Source organism: Cavia porcellus, unplaced genomic scaffold (genome assembly GCF_034190915.1).
Source record: "Cavia porcellus strain 051 isolate PalLab524CR breed Dunkin Hartley unplaced genomic scaffold, mCavPor4.1 scaffold_5, whole genome shotgun sequence".
NCBI lineage: Eukaryota > Metazoa > Chordata > Mammalia > Rodentia > Caviidae > Cavia > Cavia porcellus.
Window position 1 is genome coordinate 82,245,272 of NW_026947488.1, and position 17,742 is coordinate 82,263,013.

The 17,742-nt window shown below is 32.9% G+C and overlaps 1 protein-coding gene across 1 annotated transcript in view; it reads left to right on the top strand.

The window, feature by feature from the left end:
* The window catches only part of Lekr1 (leucine, glutamate and lysine rich 1), a 188,704-nt gene that overhangs the window by 42,205 nt on the left and 128,757 nt on the right, over positions 1–17,742 (top strand). The window contains 3 exon segments of the mRNA XM_063249239.1: positions 13,953–14,003; positions 14,214–14,240; positions 14,242–14,280. Of these exon segments, the coding sequence (XP_063105309.1) occupies positions 13,953–14,003; positions 14,214–14,240; positions 14,242–14,280 (117 nt within the window).

Consider the following 17,742-nt stretch of genomic DNA (forward strand, 5'->3'; position numbering starts at 1 on the left):
TTTAGCTCAGCAGCATATGTGCCTGCCTGGCAAGCACAGGGTCATGAGCTGAATCCCCGGTACAAAAAAAAAAAAAAAAAAGTGACAAGCAATAATTTGAATTTTGACTCAATACTAGTATATTTCTCATAATTCTTATTTTTGAATGGTGAAATGAAGAGCATGCAATACCTTGTTGAATGATATGTGAGATATTTTTAAGTGACACCACAGTATTGCTCAATCTTTTTTTTTTTTTTTGCTCAACCTTTTTGAGTGATCTTTGATTTGGAAGTAACCGTAGTAACTGACATTTTTCTAATTGTTGGATTTTTTTTTTCTGTCTTTTTTTTTTTTTTTTTTTTATCAGTACCAGGGATCGAACTCAGGACTGCCTGCTTGCAAGGCAGGCGCTTATGCCGCTGAGCTAAACCCCCAGCCCTAATTGTTGAATATTTTAAGAAAATAATTTTTTAAAGCAAACTTTCTCTCCCTCATTACCTCCTTTTTATCTCTTCTCCTTGCTTGCTTTTAATAGCGCTTATGATCCCTCGGGGACTTCTTTTTTTAAAATTAAGTTTATTGATACATTTTAGGTTGCATAACAATCAGATTCATCATAGAGAATTTGTATTTGTAAATGGTAAAACTTGCTTCTTTTTTTCCTCATTTGCCTACCTTCCTTTCAGTCCTTCTTTCCCGCCTTATTTATAAAAGCTTTGTTTCCACTTTTCCTCTTTTTTTTTCCTTTCTCCCTTTCCCCCTCTCCTTCCCTAGACCCCCAGGGACTTCTTGATTTAGAAAGTTTTTCATATTTTTTCAAGACAAACAAAGGAACAGTTAATTACTTGCCTCTCTCTAATCCTTTGCCATCTTTATCACAGTGCAGTATAGCTGTCTTTCTTTTACAGTCTTTTCTACCTAACCATGATCCACTTGAGGATGGGTGACATTCCATTGTCTCTGGATCCTTAATTGTGCTTGGTTATGGTGTGGTGCACATAGTGCAATTGTAATACATATTTCTGATGAATGGGTTTTACTTTTCTGCCTAGGGTAATTATACTTTTATCAGAAGATAAAAATAGTGACACGAAGTTATTGAATATTCTCTCTTTCTTTTATGATACCACTTATTATATGCTGTGGTTAAATTTTAAAAAGGGGAAGGAAAGGAAATCTCAAGTTTTAATGATTCTTTGAATATCTTACATCTGTCTCCATTATCTCCAGAAGCTCGTGTATCTTTCTGTTAAAACTTTTTATGGGAAAATACATGCTTTAAATAGCACATGTAATCTAGTGATATGTTGAGGTTCATTAATAAATAGCATTTCATGTTGTGCTTCCAATGTCACTTTTTCCATAATTGTGCTGTGTTGTTTAAAATTTAATTTCTATCATGTGGTATGAAGTGGTGGACCCAGGTGGGACCTTGGAGATGTATGTCGCGAGGACCTTGCCCACATGAATGGATTAATCAATGGATTAATGGGTCACAGGAGGGCTGGGGGCTGGGGATTTAGCTCAGTGGCATAAGTGCCTGCTTTGCAAGCAGGCAGATGTGAGTTTGATCCCTGGTACCGATAAAAAGGAAAAAGGCAAAAAAAAAGGGTCACTGGATTATTTGAGTCTGTTACCAGTGGTAGTTTGACTGTCTTTTGTGTGTACGTCACTTGTCATGTGATACACTATGGCACCTTAGGATTACATACAGAATTTCCATCAATGAAAATGCCTTGCTAGATGTGACTTCTCTCAACCATGAGTTGAATAAACTTTTATTCTTTATAAATTAACCAGTTCATTATATTCTCTTATGACAACAGAAACAAACTAAGATAGGAAAATTGGCGCCAGAAATGGAACTGTTGATAATACCTGAAAATGTGACATGACTTTTATGTGGTTGTAGGTAGAGGCTAGAAAAGTTTGCAGCAGCAAGCACGAAAAGTCTGCATTGCCATGAACAGCGCGTTCAGTTCTTATGAGGGTCAGAAGACAAACAAAATGGGGAAGTTTGGAAACTTTTAGAGATTGGATAAATGGTTGTGATCCAAATTCTGGTAGAAAATGTGGATAGTAAAAGCCATGCTGAAAAGGGCTATTTTAGTAGACATTAGAGAAAAGGCTAAGTAGCAGAGATTTTGGGTATAGTATGTTTATGTCCTAGGATGTGTGGAAGCATGATGAAAAGTTGGTAGAAAAAATTTCTAAGTCACCAAGCTTTCAGGCTGCTTTATGATAACTTCTAAATATGTACGTAAATGTAAGAGAGAAAATGAATCATTAAAGACAAATTTGTATTTTATGTATGATTTAAAAACAAATCAGAGCAGCTGGGGATTTAGCTCAGTGGCACAAGTGCCTGCCTGGCAAGTGCGAGGTTATGAGTTCAATCCCCTGTACCATAAAAAAACAAAAAAACAAATCAGTATAAAAATTAGGAAATGTCACAGCCTGACAATAAAAAGAATGAAAAATATGTTTAGTGAAGAATGTTCTGAATGTGGCTAAGCAGTTACTGAAGAGACGCCCACAAATCGAAGGGAGCCAGGTAGTGATCATCAAGACAATAGGACAGCGGTTTCTGAAGGGATTTCAGAGACCCAGCCATCTCTCTGATCACGGGCTGGAGGCCTTGGGATGGGATGGTTAGAGGGAACAGGTCCTAACTATGTTGCATGGCTTGCCATTCACATATGCTTCACACCTCTGCTCCCTGTACCCCAGCACAGCAGTGCTCACACTACCAAGAGCTCAGAGGTGCAGATGTCACTGATGCCACTTTTGCTCCAGAGGATGTGTCTGTTAGCTTTCTGTTATTGTGACAAATATCTGCAATAATTAGGTTAGAGGTTTTTTTTTTTTTTGTCTTTTGTCTTTTTGGGACAAAACTGACTATGCAGTTCAGGCTGGCCTTGAGCTCACTTTGTAGTACAGGCTGGTCTCAAACTTGCAATGATCCTCCTGCCTCAGCCTTCCAAGTCATGAGATTACAGGGGTGTGCCACCATGTCTGGCTGGAAATGGTTTGTTTTCAAAAGTTAAGTGTCTTATTTTCACTGTGTACATGGAATATTTGAAAAGCAGATGAAAAGATTTCCTTTAATAACACTTCCTAAGGTAGCAGATAGTAACTTGGAGTTTTTTTCACTTAAAATATGTTCCTGATATTGTTCAGTGGACCTCAAAAATCATATTTCTAAATATAGAATCTACCAAAATAGTGTACATTAGGAAGAGAAAACCTTATATAAATGTTTTAATACTATATCTATTGAAACATCATGAGATTACTACAAGTTATCTTTGGCTTCTACAATTATAAGAGATACCCAAAGTGCTGGCCATTAGCTTCTAGACATTTATTAGTACAGTGAACTGCTGAAGTGTATGTGCACTTTTTTTTTTGTGGACTCTATATTTCAATGAGAAAAGGATTTGGAAGCCGATAGTTTAATCATCAAAAAGTTATTTTTATGTAAGAATTTTCATGTTTTCGTGGATCTTTTAAAATTATTTTGTACTTGCAAGCAGGCAGTCGTGAGTTCGATCCCTGGTACCGATGAAAAGGAAAAAGACAAAAAAAAATTATTTTGTTGTTGTAAGATAAAATATTAAATAGATTAGCTGTAAACATCAGAAACATAATGCAAGAGTATAGCAAAACTGGGTTCCTAGAAACTTCATAATGGCAATAGTAAAGAAAAGAGGCAAGGCTGACTGAGCAGGCAGCCCCTTGTGTGGGGTAGCTGTGTGTATCTGTCTTTGGAGTGTAACAGCCTTTTTTCTTTTGCTTAAGGTGCTAGTTCTTGGAATAGATCACCACTTCGTTAATTGCATTCCTCAGCATTCAATTCAGACTCCCTGTGTATCAGATACCTAGTTTGTTCTATAAAAATTTTCATTGAGAAATGCCTGGATTATGTTTATAATTTTAAAACATTTAATTATGTTTTAATTTATATATGTAATTTAATTGTGTATGTAATTTAGCACCTGATTTTTAAAGATCTGATACCATAATATAAGTACATTTTTGTGTTCTGATATTCTCAGTACAAATATTTTAATGATAAATACTGCACAAATAAATCAATTCATCATTTTCTTACAAAACATTTTTATTCCCAGATTTTATTACTGCAAATTACACAGCGATTGTCTTTCTTCAGAACCAAAGAAGAATTTTCCATATTTAAATTTGTTTCCTTAGGTTTCGAATCCCAGCAGTGGATTTCCTTAGTTTAAGAATATGAATATTTAAAAAAATTTGTCTTTTTTTAAAAGATAGAATCTTATTATATCACTGGGTAGCTCAGGCTGGCCTTGAACTTGCTATCTAGCCCACACAGGCTTGAACTCATCATCTTCTTGCCTCCGACTCTCAAGTTTTGGGACTACAGGAATGTGACACCAATCCTGGTTAGAATATGAACATTAAAAAAAATATTTTTAGTACATGTTTGCAGTACATAATGCTTACATTTCTTGTATGGAGTTGGGACATGTACATTACTCATCTCAATTCCTTTTTTCACCCCTTATCTCTTGACTCCACTTTCCCTTTGAGAAATATTTATCTCTTTACTTCCTGTTATGTACCTTCATTTTGCTCTTGGTTTATATTTTGGGTTTCTCATATAAGAGAAACCATGCAATATGTAATAAAGCATGCATGTCTGGTATATTTCACTTAACATAGGCTCAAGGTGTAGCCATTTTTCTGCAAATAATGCAAGTTTAACTTGACTTATGGTAGAGTTGTATTTCATTGTGTGTAAATATCACCTTTTCTTTACTCATTCATTTATTGATGGACATATAGGTTGCTTCCAAGGTTGCATTAATGGCCAGTGATGTTTCAACAAATAGGAACATTTTTAAGCTTGATGAATAGATTTGGAATATATTACAAAAAGTCTATAGAACTACATACTTCCACAAATGATACAAGAGAATGTTGTTTTATTGTTATTTGCCAGTAATGGGTATGCTCATTTTATTAATCTATTAAGTTTAAAATATTATTGTTTCTATTTCTTTCACTATTAACAATATACTTCTTTAGCTTTTTTCTTGAATATTCCTTTTCCCTTAATTGCCTGTTTTCACTTGCTTTCGTAAATAAATGTTTTCCATTTATAAGTATTGAAACATCCAGTCTTCAAATGAATGTCTTGTAAGTTAATTTTAAAGTTACTATATGATAGGTCTTAGACCATACATTATTATTTAGAGTTCTTTGTTTTAAGTGACTAAAATTTAGCTCAAACTAGCTTAGACAAAAAAGTATTTCATGGATTACAGATTTCAAGGAAAAAAAATGAACGGTGGAAATGACTTGCAGGAAAGTTCTGAACTAATCATGTGATTACCTTAAAATTTTCATTTTGTATTTTATTTCTGCTTTTCTTTGAATGTTAGCATCATGCTCTCAAACTGCAAATCACTTTTCTGTGCCTAGAAGGAAAGTATAATAGTTGCCAACAGTTATTAAGTTTTACTTTTTACAATTACTGCTAGCTGAAAAAAATGTCTACCATTTTTCGTATTGGGGTGGAAGTGCAGGGTTGTCCTAGAGAGGAGCTTTGATTGACCCATTCTGGGCTCTGAGAGATTGAATAATAAGTAATAGACACAGAAACTTCTGTGGCAGTCTTGTGATTGGTTGGAACTAGAAGAGTGGAAAGAAACAGTTCCTAGAATGGAAAGGGAATTATAGTGGGTAGATAAGACAACAGGAAAGGAAAAGTAATCAGAGGGAGGGGAAGGTATTGGAGAGGGAGGGTAAATAGTTATAAAGTGACAAAGGTATGTTTATGTGCTTATACTAGCTTCCCAAAATGAACATTACTATTATGTATTGCAAACATATACTAATAAAAGAGCCTGATTATCTAAAACCAATAAAAAATGATTATCTGAAACCAAACAAATAAAACAAATTTTTCTTAGCATAGAGTTATAAATAAACAAATACCACATGTGTACATGTGTGCACACATACATAGACCCAAATAATGGATAAAAGACAGTGGATAAAATGAAAAGGACAGCAAAACTATAGATTGTCCAAGGTAAGTGTGAAGTAAAAAAAAAAAATGCATGATCTCTAAACCAGCATTGCAGAAGACACTTATAAGGAGCCCACACACAGAAGACAAAGAGTAGATAAACTATTGACGCCAGGGATGCTAATCCTAGTACTCAAAAGGCTGAAGCAAGGGGGTGCTGCGAGTTCCAGGCCAGCCTTAACTACAGAATGAATTCAAGACCAGTCTGAACTACATAGTGAGACCTATGTCATAAAAAAAAGAAAAAAGGGATACTGAGATTTAGGAAAAAATCAAACATTAGAAAATCTACAAAATGCCAGTAATTAGTACATATCTTTCTATAACAACTATAAATGTAAATGGTTTTGATTACCCAAATAAAAGACACAGACTGGCAGACTGGATTAAAAAAACAAGACCCAACTCTTTGCCACTTGTAAGAAACATGTTGCACTAGCAAAAACATATACAAAGTAAAAATGAATAGATGGAATATAATATTTCATGCAAAGAACCTGAACACAAACAAGAATAGCTACACTCATCTGAAAAGCAGGTATTAGGATGAAATTAATCAGAAGAGACAAAGAAGACCATTAATTATTGGTAAAGGGAGCAATCCACCAAGAAGATACAACAGTTGTGAATATATGTGCACTGAACATCAGTGCGGCCAATTTCATAAAACAAGCACTCTTCAACATTTAACACACAGTTTCCAATTCAGTTAAGCAAATGACTTCACTATGCCACTCTCACCAACACACATTGGTTATCCAGACCAAAAAAGATCAAAGAAACATCAGAGTCAGAGTTAAACTACACCACAGATGAATGACCTAATGGATGTCTGTAGCACATTCCATTCAGTTACCAAATATACATTTTTCTTATCAGCCCCTGGAATATTCTCCAAATAAATTGTATTTTACACAGTAAAGCAAGACTTAACAAAATGAAAAAGAAGTAATTTCTTTCTTCTTATCAGATTGTAATGAAAGTAGAAATCAGCAGCAAGAGAAACCACAGAAACTATTAAAACACTTGGAGATTAAACAATTCACTTTTGAATGGAGAAGTCAGGGAGAAAATGTAAAAATTTCTGGAATTAAATGAAAGTGGAAATACCACATACCAGACTCTGGGAAAATTCTGAAAGCAAAGTTTATAGTTATGATTGCCTACATCAAAGAATCAGATCATACCAAAACCACAGAAGGAAAGTAATAATAAAAATCAGAATTAAAATTAATAAACTAGAGACTAAAATAATAACATTACAGGTAAGTGAAACAAAAAATTGTTTCTTTAAAAAGATAAACAAGACTGATAAACTCTTAGCTAACCTAACCAAATAATGGAAGACCCAGATCAATATAAGTAGTGATAAAAAGGCTGTCACGACAGAAATCACTGACATCCAGAGGATTATTAAAGACTACTTTGAAAATCTGTATTCTAATTAAATTGGAAAATCTAGAAGAAATGAGTAAATTTCCTAGCCACAGACGACCTACTAGAACTGAGCCAAGAGGGCATAAAAAACCTAAAAAGATCAGTAACAAGCAGCAAGATTGAAACAGTAATAAAAAGTTTACCAACAAAATAAAAATAGTACAAGACCTGATCAATTCACTGCTGAATTTTACCTCACCTTTAGAACTAACAGCAGTGCTCTTCTGCTCAGTGAAATAGAAAGGGAAAGAACGTTTCCCGACTCATTGTATGAAGCCAGTGTTACTCTGCTACCAAAACTGAACAGGAACACAACACAAAAGATAACTCTAGACCAATATCTTTAGCAATGACATCTTTGGCAAAAATCCTTAGTAAAATACAAATAAACATATTAAAAAGATCAGACATCATGATCATATTTGTTACATTCCAGGGATGCAAGGATGGCTCAACATACACAGCATACACATATCAGTAAATATAATGCATTGTATAAATAGAATAAAATTCACATGATCATCTCAACAGAGATAAAAAAACCTTCAATGAAATTCAGCATCCCTTCATGATGAAAACTATGAGGAAACTAAATATTAAAAGATCATTCCACAGTTCAGTAAAGGCCATACATGACAGGTCCATGCCAAAATCATCCTGAATGGGGGAAAAACTGAAAGTTTTGCTTTCAAATCAGTAACAAGGCAAAAATGTCCATTCTTTCTGCTCCTATTCAATATAGGAAACTTACCTAAACAATTAGACAACAGAAAAAATAAATGAGATACAAATAGGAAAAGAAGCAATCAAATTATTCTCATTTGCAGATGATGTGCTCCTATAGGTAAAGACTAAAGAACTTTAGAGCTTAAATGAATTATGCATATATTAACACAATGTAAAATCAACTTTAAAAAATCAATAGCTTCCCTATATGCGAGTAATAGACTAGCCGAGAAACAAATCAGGAAAATAATTCCACTACAATAGCATCAAAAAAACCCAAAATATCCAGGGATCAATCTGAAAGAATTCCAGAATGAAAATTCAGAACACTGAAGGAAGAAGTTGAAGAAAACCCGATGGGAAGACCTCCTACATTCATGCATTGACTGAATTTATAGTGTTAAAATGGCCATAATGCCAAATGATCTACAGATTCATTGTAATTCCTATCAAAGTACTAATGATATTTTTCACAGAACTAGAAAAAAAAAAAAACTCTTTAAAATTTACATGCAATCACAAAAGACCCAGAATAGCCAAAGCAATCCTAAGCAAAAAGAACAAGGTGGAGGTATTATAATACCCAATTTCAAATTATACTACAAAGCCATAAAGGACACAGAAACAAATTCATGTAACTACAGTCATCTGATTTTTGACAAGCCAAAAACTGTAAAGGAAAAACAGCTTCTTTAACAAATAGTGCTGGGAAAACAGGATGTCCACTTCTAGAAGATTGAAACTAAATCCTTGTCTGTTACCTCATATAAATGTCAGTTCAAAATGGATTAAAGGCCTTGGTATAAAATGAGGAACTTTGAAACTACTAAAAGAAAACTTAGGGGAAACACTTGAAGCCATAGACACAGGCAAAGACTTCCTGAGTAGGACTCCAATAACATAAGAAATAATAGAAAAATCAGTAAATGGGACTACATCAACTTAAAAAGTTTCTACACATCAAGGGACACAACCGCAAGGTAAGAGACTGCTTACAGAGTGGGAAAAAATCAGATCCAGCTACTCTTCCAGTGGAGGGTTAATGTGTAGAGTATATAAATTTTTGAAACACCAAAAAAAAAAAAATCAAATAACCCGGTCAACTAATTTGCAAATGAATTGAACTGATACTTCTCAAAAGAATCAATGCAGATGACCAATAAGTAAATAAAAAGTTCAGTATCTTTAATCATTAAGGAAATTCAAATCAAACTACATTGAGATTCTATCTCATGCCACTCAGAATGGTTATCACCAAGAATATATAAAAACAATAAATTATGTGAAGTGTGGGGTAGGGAAAAGAAATCCTTTTGCATTATCAGTAGGAATGGAAATTAGTACCTCCACTATGGAAATCAGTATAGTGGTTCTGCAAAAAACTAGAGCTCCTCTATACCACTCCTTGGTATATACTTGAAGAAATTAAAGCCAGCATACCAAGGTACCTGTATACCCACTCTTATTGCAACACAATTCACAATAGCCAAGTTATGGAACCAGTGTAGGTGTTCATCAACAGATGAAGGATAAAGAAAAATATATATATTATTCAGCCATTAAAGAAAAATGAAGTTTTGCCACTTGTAGGAAAATCTGGAGATATATGAAGCAAAAGAAGCCAGATTTAGAAAGCCAAATATCACATCTTCTCCCCTGGGAACACAAAAATATGACAATAAGGTGTAAGGGAGATTATTATTAGAAAGGATGAAGAGAATAAGGGATGATGATATAAGGATGAGAAATAGGGAGGATGGAGATGGTCAGATATACGATTGAACACCTCAAATATGTGCATCTGCTAAAATGAAAACCCAGTAATCTATATAACCAAAACACACTAATAACAAGGATGTGCAAAGAGAATGTCAAAAATATCCAATGACTTTTATACTTTTCCATCCTTTAGAATTAATCGGTGGAAAAATTATATACTACCAGATAATCAAAGACTGACTAAAGCTCAAATGAGACTAAATCAAGTTAATTTTATTTCCAGCTAATTAATTTTTGTTTTTTTGAGACAGAGTCTTACTGTAGTACAGGTGGGCCTTGAACTGCCTACAAAGCCCAGGCTGGCCTTGAGCTTGAGGCAAGGCAATCCTTACCTCAGCCTCCTAAGTGCTGGGATTACCCGTGTACACCACTATATCCAACTAAATCAGGTTTACTTTAAAGACAGTGTTGATTCAGACCAATTCAAGGTACTTTCCTCTTTAAACTTTAGGGTATTTTTAATACATTAATAGTGTATAGAAGAATGTTTCTGGCATAAAATTAAAATACTCCAAAAAAAGTTCTATTTTAGTAAGGAATTTTGTGGGAAGCTACAAGTGAGGCAGACTAATTTTCTAAATAAAAACAGTAGAATATCATTCAACATGAAATTGTATTTAGAAATAATTTTGTTCTAAATACTACATTATGGCTCTTCTACCTACTTGTATATTGACAATTCTGATCTGGTGCATTTTCCTGTTGGTATTTTTGAAGTTCCTATAGCTCCTGATGATGGGTAAAGTGTTTGGTTTATACCTCTAGAGTTTCACCAAATGAACCCTGCAAAATAAGTGCTTATAATCCTAAGTGATTTATCTGTGTATACAAGTTGGACTTCCCATACCCCATTTCTACTTTCTTGAAAGAGAATTTAATTTTCTGATTGTATTTAGGTACTGCTTAATTCCCAAGGAGAAATTACAGAGGCCACTTCTCATGTTTGTCAGTTTCTGAAATTTATTTCTCAAGAACTGAAATACTCTCTCATTTTGATTGATTTCTTTGTTGTGGTCCTAATTTCCCCCTTGGTATTTGGTGCCTTTGCCTGTGAAACCTTGGTAGAATGTAAGCCTGAAAATCCCCATTTCATTTTTCAGACTCTGAACTTCCATCTGTCATCTTTGATTGCTGAAAGTTGGAGGGAAAGAGTAGATATAAACTAATCTTTAGATTACAGGTGGTGAAATACCCTAAGGTGTCATCAGCTTTCTTGTGTTTTATAACATGTTTGATTCTAGAGTGGAGATAAGTTAAAAGAGAGTTTTAAGGCATTTTCTTTCAGAATATTTTCATTATGAGTAATATTGATAGAAAGTCCAAATGAAAATAATTAAAGGGCTATAATGCCTTTTCTTCATTTGTTTTACAACTCAGTGGTTTTCAGAAGATCCATTTTAATCAAGTTGACTAAGAAGAACTGGGAAACAGATAAGGGTAATAAATGTGCTTGTTCTCATGGTTGCATTGGCAAGAGGCTTATAATACAGGTCATCTAACTCCTAGTACAGGGCTCTTTCCACTAGAACATGCTGTTAGTCTCCACTGTTTTCAGGAACACTCTCTGACTAGACAACATCGTGTCCTTATATCAACAGTGCTCAGAGTCTGTGCAGCATTGTGATTGCCAGGGAAAATGGTGTGCTTGCAAAGTACATACTTATTGTAGGATTTTGTGAATTGTTTATTTCATAAAGTTTGTGTAATGTGTACAGTAAAAATGAACATTCATAGTTTTTTATATATGTAATTTTTAACCATCTAATTTGATTTGAGAGACGAAAGTGTACTACCATAGCAAAGCACAATAAACTACTTCAGGAGCAGTCAAAGGGTTTGAGATGTTATTTACATGTAATAGTCATTTGGGCTAATGTCTGCAGAGGACTGTCTTTGGAAAGTGTTCTAATATGCATGTTTTTATTTTGAAAAAGGAAATGTTTCATAAAAACAGTTTGAAAATTCTTTTCTGAGTTAATAGTTGGAGTAAGCTTTTATTAATGAGTGTTTAATACGTGCATGTTTTTAAAAAATTACCATTCAGCAGTGTATTGCATAATAGAAAAAACGGAAGTTCCCTAGACAGCTCTCCAAATTTTGGTTCTCCCCTCTGGGGTAACTTTGTTTTAACATTAGTGAAGGTTCCCATTAGTTTTTAAAAACTTTTAAATATATACATTTATAGAGAGAACTATCATGAAAATATGATTTAATATCATATTTATAGATCTGTAAGTTTCACCTTGTCCACTTAGCATTCTTTCCATGTCAAGATACAGAAATCTGGGGCTGGGGATTTAGCTCAGCGGCATAAGCGCCTGCCTTGCAAGCAGGCAGTCATGAGTTCGATCCCTGGTACCAATAAAAATGAAAAAGCCAAAAAAAAAAAAAAAAAAAGATACAGAAATCTTCTTCATTCCTTAAAAAAGTTTGGGCATAACATTTCATAAGATCATAATTCATTTTTCTTTTCCCCTAATATTGATTATGTATGGGAATATACTAACCATAAAGGGCAGACAATGTTTTCTTTTTTGCTATTAAAACAACATTGTATAACATACAAAATCTAAAATGCACCATTGTTTTATACCATAATTTATAGTATAAATACATTTGATATATACAAATTGTTGATTGTATGTATATGAGTCATATTTTTAACTTTTCATTGTGTAGTAATTTTAGGTTTGTACAAACCTAAATTGTAGAAACAATGCAACCCATCTGCTCCCAGTATTAACACTTGAAGAAGAATCATTTACAGGTATATAGAAAACTAAAAAAGAAGGAAAGGAGATCGTCAGTTTCAAGCATAATAAGTTGTACAGAAAAATAAATGTAATCAGCATAATATTACGGCTTACTAGTGAAGAATAATGTAAATACTGAGTATAACTTAATTACAAAGGTTGATTTAACTTTATTGGGAAGATGAGAGGATGAAAAGTGTTAGGTGACAGGTGTAGGAGGGTCAGTTTTTATAAGCTGTCAACTCAACGTCTATTTTCCTTTCCAGCATAGTAGCAGAACTTTCAATATATTTGGGAGTTGATCTCAGTTAAAAGACTACATCCTTCTCTTGCAGCTAGGTTTAGTCACATGTCAAAATGCAGAATTATTTAGCGGTACTTCATGAAGACTGAATTAAAAGGAAGGAAATAGGCTATTCTGCTTTTGCTGTCATCGGGAATGGGATTGTAATGATTGGAGCTTCTGCCAACATCATCCCTGTGGGAATAAAGTGCACACACCAAAAATGGTAGGGCAGAGAGTTGGGAGGGTCCCGATAACATTATAAACATTATAAAACTGTTAAATCAGCATCAGACTGATTACTAATGTATTTGTTTTATATGAAATAGTATGTGGGTGATCATACACAAACCTCAGGTCTACGTAACAGAATCAGATCTTCACTGATTAGTAACTCACTAGATAACATTTAAAATGAAATATTAAATACTAGAAGTATAAACTAGTTAGTAATATGGAGATAAATAGTAGAAGAAATAAGAGAAAATGGAATGTTGTTGCCTTTGGCAGTACAGACTGACGTAAAGGGAAATGATTGCTATTTATTGTAACTTTCAGTACTATTTGACGTTTTAGATTATATGTATCTTTAATTAAATTATATTCATATTCATTTATGTTTAATTTACATATACATCCTCATTATAAGAATTCAAGCAATAAAAAGACTATAGAAAAAAATTCCACTTTGCTTCAGTACTATTTAGCTTTTTTCCTGCATATACCTTCCATTCTACTCCCTAGATATAATAGCTATTTTTGGTGTTTCTCTTCATATTTTTTATACATTCATATTAGCACATATAAAGATGCATAGTTTTCTTCTATTTATTTCTGTTAATATTATTCTTATTTAATTTAAAAATACTATTCATTAGTGAAGCTTATAGTGGATGTCATTTGTTTATATTTTTAGAATTCCAAATGTAAGCATGCAGTTAAAAAATCAAGAAAATGAGTTTTAACCGTTTCTAAGATGATAGCGAGTAATCTATTAACTGGTGATAGCATACTGTTTTTTGTTTTTTGCTTTTCTGTAGTTCTGAATTACTTGTACCCTTACACTGTTTTGTTTTGTTCTGCTTTTTTTTTCCTTTTAAATAAAATATTTTTTTAAAAAAAGAAGAAATGGAATTCCCCCTGCAAAAAAAAGAAAAAAAGAAAATGAGTTTTAGAGAGTACAGAAAGAGCTGAGTTGTTTGCAATGAGTTGAAAATTAAACACAGAAAATCACAAATCTTCAAGTGAGATTACCCTTAGAAATGGAAAAATCATAAAGATTGAAAAGATACATTGAATACTAACTTTATAAACATTCAAACACATTTGAGTAATATAGTTTCTGTATCTGATTGAGAAAATGGAAATCACTTTTATGAACATTATATCAACTGATAGTTTTACTGATAAAATTTAAATTATGCAAATGTCTTGTTCTGTTAACACATTGTTTTGCCCTTATTTTATAGTAGCATTTAAAATTAAAACACAGTAGCTAGTCTATTTTTCTCATGATCAGCATTTCTAGTCATATTGGATGTCCAGAGCTCAATGAAAATTACAGAAATAACAGAATAGGGGAACGTTCTAATGATAATAATCTCCCTAAATTTAGAAATTTCCCAACATAAATGGTGTTAATTCTGCTTTTATGTCATCTTTGGTGGTAACAAATAAAGATAAAATCCCATGCTCTAAAGAAACTAGGGAGTACATTTTTTTCAAAATACATTGATATATTGAGGATGTTTATAAGAAAAAAATGATTCCTTGTGAATTTGAAGAACTTTTAGCTCTTAGAAAAGGGAAATAAATTAAAATCAACATGGCAATGACACAGGTCCTGGATAACAAAAAGTATACTGATTATTTTAAATATTATGGTTGTTTTGTTTTTAATCAAATTATTTTAACAGAAGCATTCTGTTAAAAAAATTCTCTAGGCTTCTATGGGGGATCTCCTTCTGAAGATGGTAGCCATTATTAATTCCTTATTATCTTGTATGGAAGTCCTGTATCATTTTCATTGTTTTGTTGGGTTGGTTTTATTCCATTTTGTTTTATTTGATTTTGTTATATCCAATGGCATGGGCAGCTATTTTAAAGATAGATCTATTATGGTAGCCATTTTGGATTTAATATTATCTTGTATTCAAGTCCTTTGTTATTTTGGTTTTACTCTTGTGTTTTGCGTCATTTTTACTGTCTGAAGGTATCTGCAGCTATTTTGAAGACAAGAGGTATCATAGTAACCATTGTTGATTTTGTATCATTTTGAAATCCTGTGTCACACTGGTGTGTTTTGATTTGCTTTGTTCTGTTTTATTTTGCCTGGTTTTATTCTCTTTAAAATAAAATAAGTTAAAGAGACCAAAAAATTCTCTAGGCTAATGAAATTTTTATACATTTTCTAGTGATAATCTACAGGGCATCTTCCTTTCATAAATGCCTCACATGTAACTGATGCTAAGTGATTTTAAATGAATAAACAAGTAAGTAAAACCTCAAACAAATCCTTCTGGCCCTTTTCTGGGAACCCGGTAGTGAACCAGCAGGCTGATACTGTCTATGTTGCCCCAACTCTCCTGTTTTAGTCAGGACCCTGAGTTCTTGGCTCCTCTAATAGCTTTGGTTTAGATCCATTAAGAGAAGTCCCAGCTGTTTTATCAACCAGTATGCTCATGAATGTGAGATTGACTACATTTTTGAAGTTAAACCAGGAGTAGATCACACATAAATGGTGTTGCTTCAGGATATTATGGAAGTGATACATTGATCGTCATTATTTGTATTTTTGCATGTTATTTGCAGTGTTTCAAATTCTTGAAGAAATTTAGGCATATATATATTTAGACATTTTTCTGTATTTTAATTTTGAATTACACATTTATATATTAATATTTATCCATTTACTTATGGTGCAAGGGATTGAACCCAATGCCTTGCATATACTTAGGCATGCATCCTGCTACTGAGCTGTGTTCTCAGCCTGGCGCTATACTTTTGAACTGTTTACTTTTATTCTCATTTTCCATAGATCTGTGATTTTTGTTCATTTTTTTAGCTAAAAAGTCACAAATTAGGAGCTTGAAATTTGATATGTAAAGAAATAGTACATGCTAAAAACAACTCTGGAGTAACTAAGTAAACATTTAGTACAAATTGAAGTGTGCCATGAAGAATGAAAATAGTTGTTGATTTTATTTATCCTTTTACTGGTAGATATTTAGGAAAATGTGTATTGGTAAAAATAAAATCCAATCAAAGGCTATAGGATTCAGTGACTTCTGTATTACTAAAAGCTGACTTAAGCTAGTTTATTGATTATTTAAAAGTATCTATCAGAATATGAAACTTAATGAGCCCTTTATATATTTATATATTTATAAATTTATATTTAGTTTTTAAGAAAAGGAGCTGTAATCTTTCTTAAACTGGTAAAGGAAAGAAGCCTGAGCATCTTTCTCAAATGTTATTTTTAAAACTGAACCCAAAAAGAACTTTGAGTAGATCAAAGATCTCTGATTTTGGGTCATGTTGCTCTCTTTAGATTTTTCTCATTTGTTTAATTACATTTGGGCTTAATCACTTAGCCTCCATCAAAGTGTTCTTCACACCCTGTTTTTCCTGATATAATTTACAACATTTCTTTAGCATGAGACTGATTGGGAGTATGTGCAATGTGCTTTATCTGGTTTAACACATGCACTAATCAGAACACATTTTCCTTTGAAAATGAAAATTAACTGTAGAAGGTCTATAAAATAGATACTAAAAATCAATATGGGAGATAAGTATTCTGTACTTCATATAAAATAGTATAGACCCAATTCTAAATTAGGTTGAATTCAAACTATTCTGACATTGTTCACTTTTAGAGGACTTCTATTTTGAAACCTTCATAAGATTTTTGAAATATAAAGTACTTAGACTTGGCAGGCATGGTGACCATTTTATTTCTGATATGTTCAAAACTAACTTTAAAAATCTTTCCTCTTAGTTTTCTTTCACTTTATTGCTTTAGCTTCACCGAGGGTCCCAGTAATTTTTTCCTCTTTTTCCTACATCTTCTATATTTATTTTGTTTTCTAACTTTGATCTTTTTGTTCATCACATCACATCTTTTTAAAAAACATCTTTATTGTGCTCACTCTGGCAGCACATATACTAAAAACAGTTTTAGTGCCTGGGATTTAGCTCAGTGGTTTGAGCGCCTGCCTGGGAAGCATGAGGTTGTGAGACCTAAATAAATAAATAACAGCTTTATTGAGATATAATTTACATACCATAAAATCAATCTCTGTTAAGTAACAACTTAATGATTCTAATAAGCCTACAGAGTTGTGCTAGTAGTTGTGACATTTAAGTCATATCCCAAAAGACTCTTGTCATTTGTCAGCCTGTTTGTACCCCCATCCTATATAACCATGAAACTTCTTTGTGTTTCAATAGAATTATATTTTGCTAAATATTTCAGATATATAGAATCATATAATATGTGGTCTTGAATCTGAATTCTTTCACTAATAATGTTTTTGAGGTTTATCTGTGTTGTGGCATTTATCAACAATTCATCCATTTTTATTGCTAGATAATGTTTCATTGTATGTATATACCACATTTGTTTACCACCTTACTCATGGATAGACATTTGGATTGCTTTCAACATGGTGATGCTTTTGAATAATGCTAATGTAAACAATCAC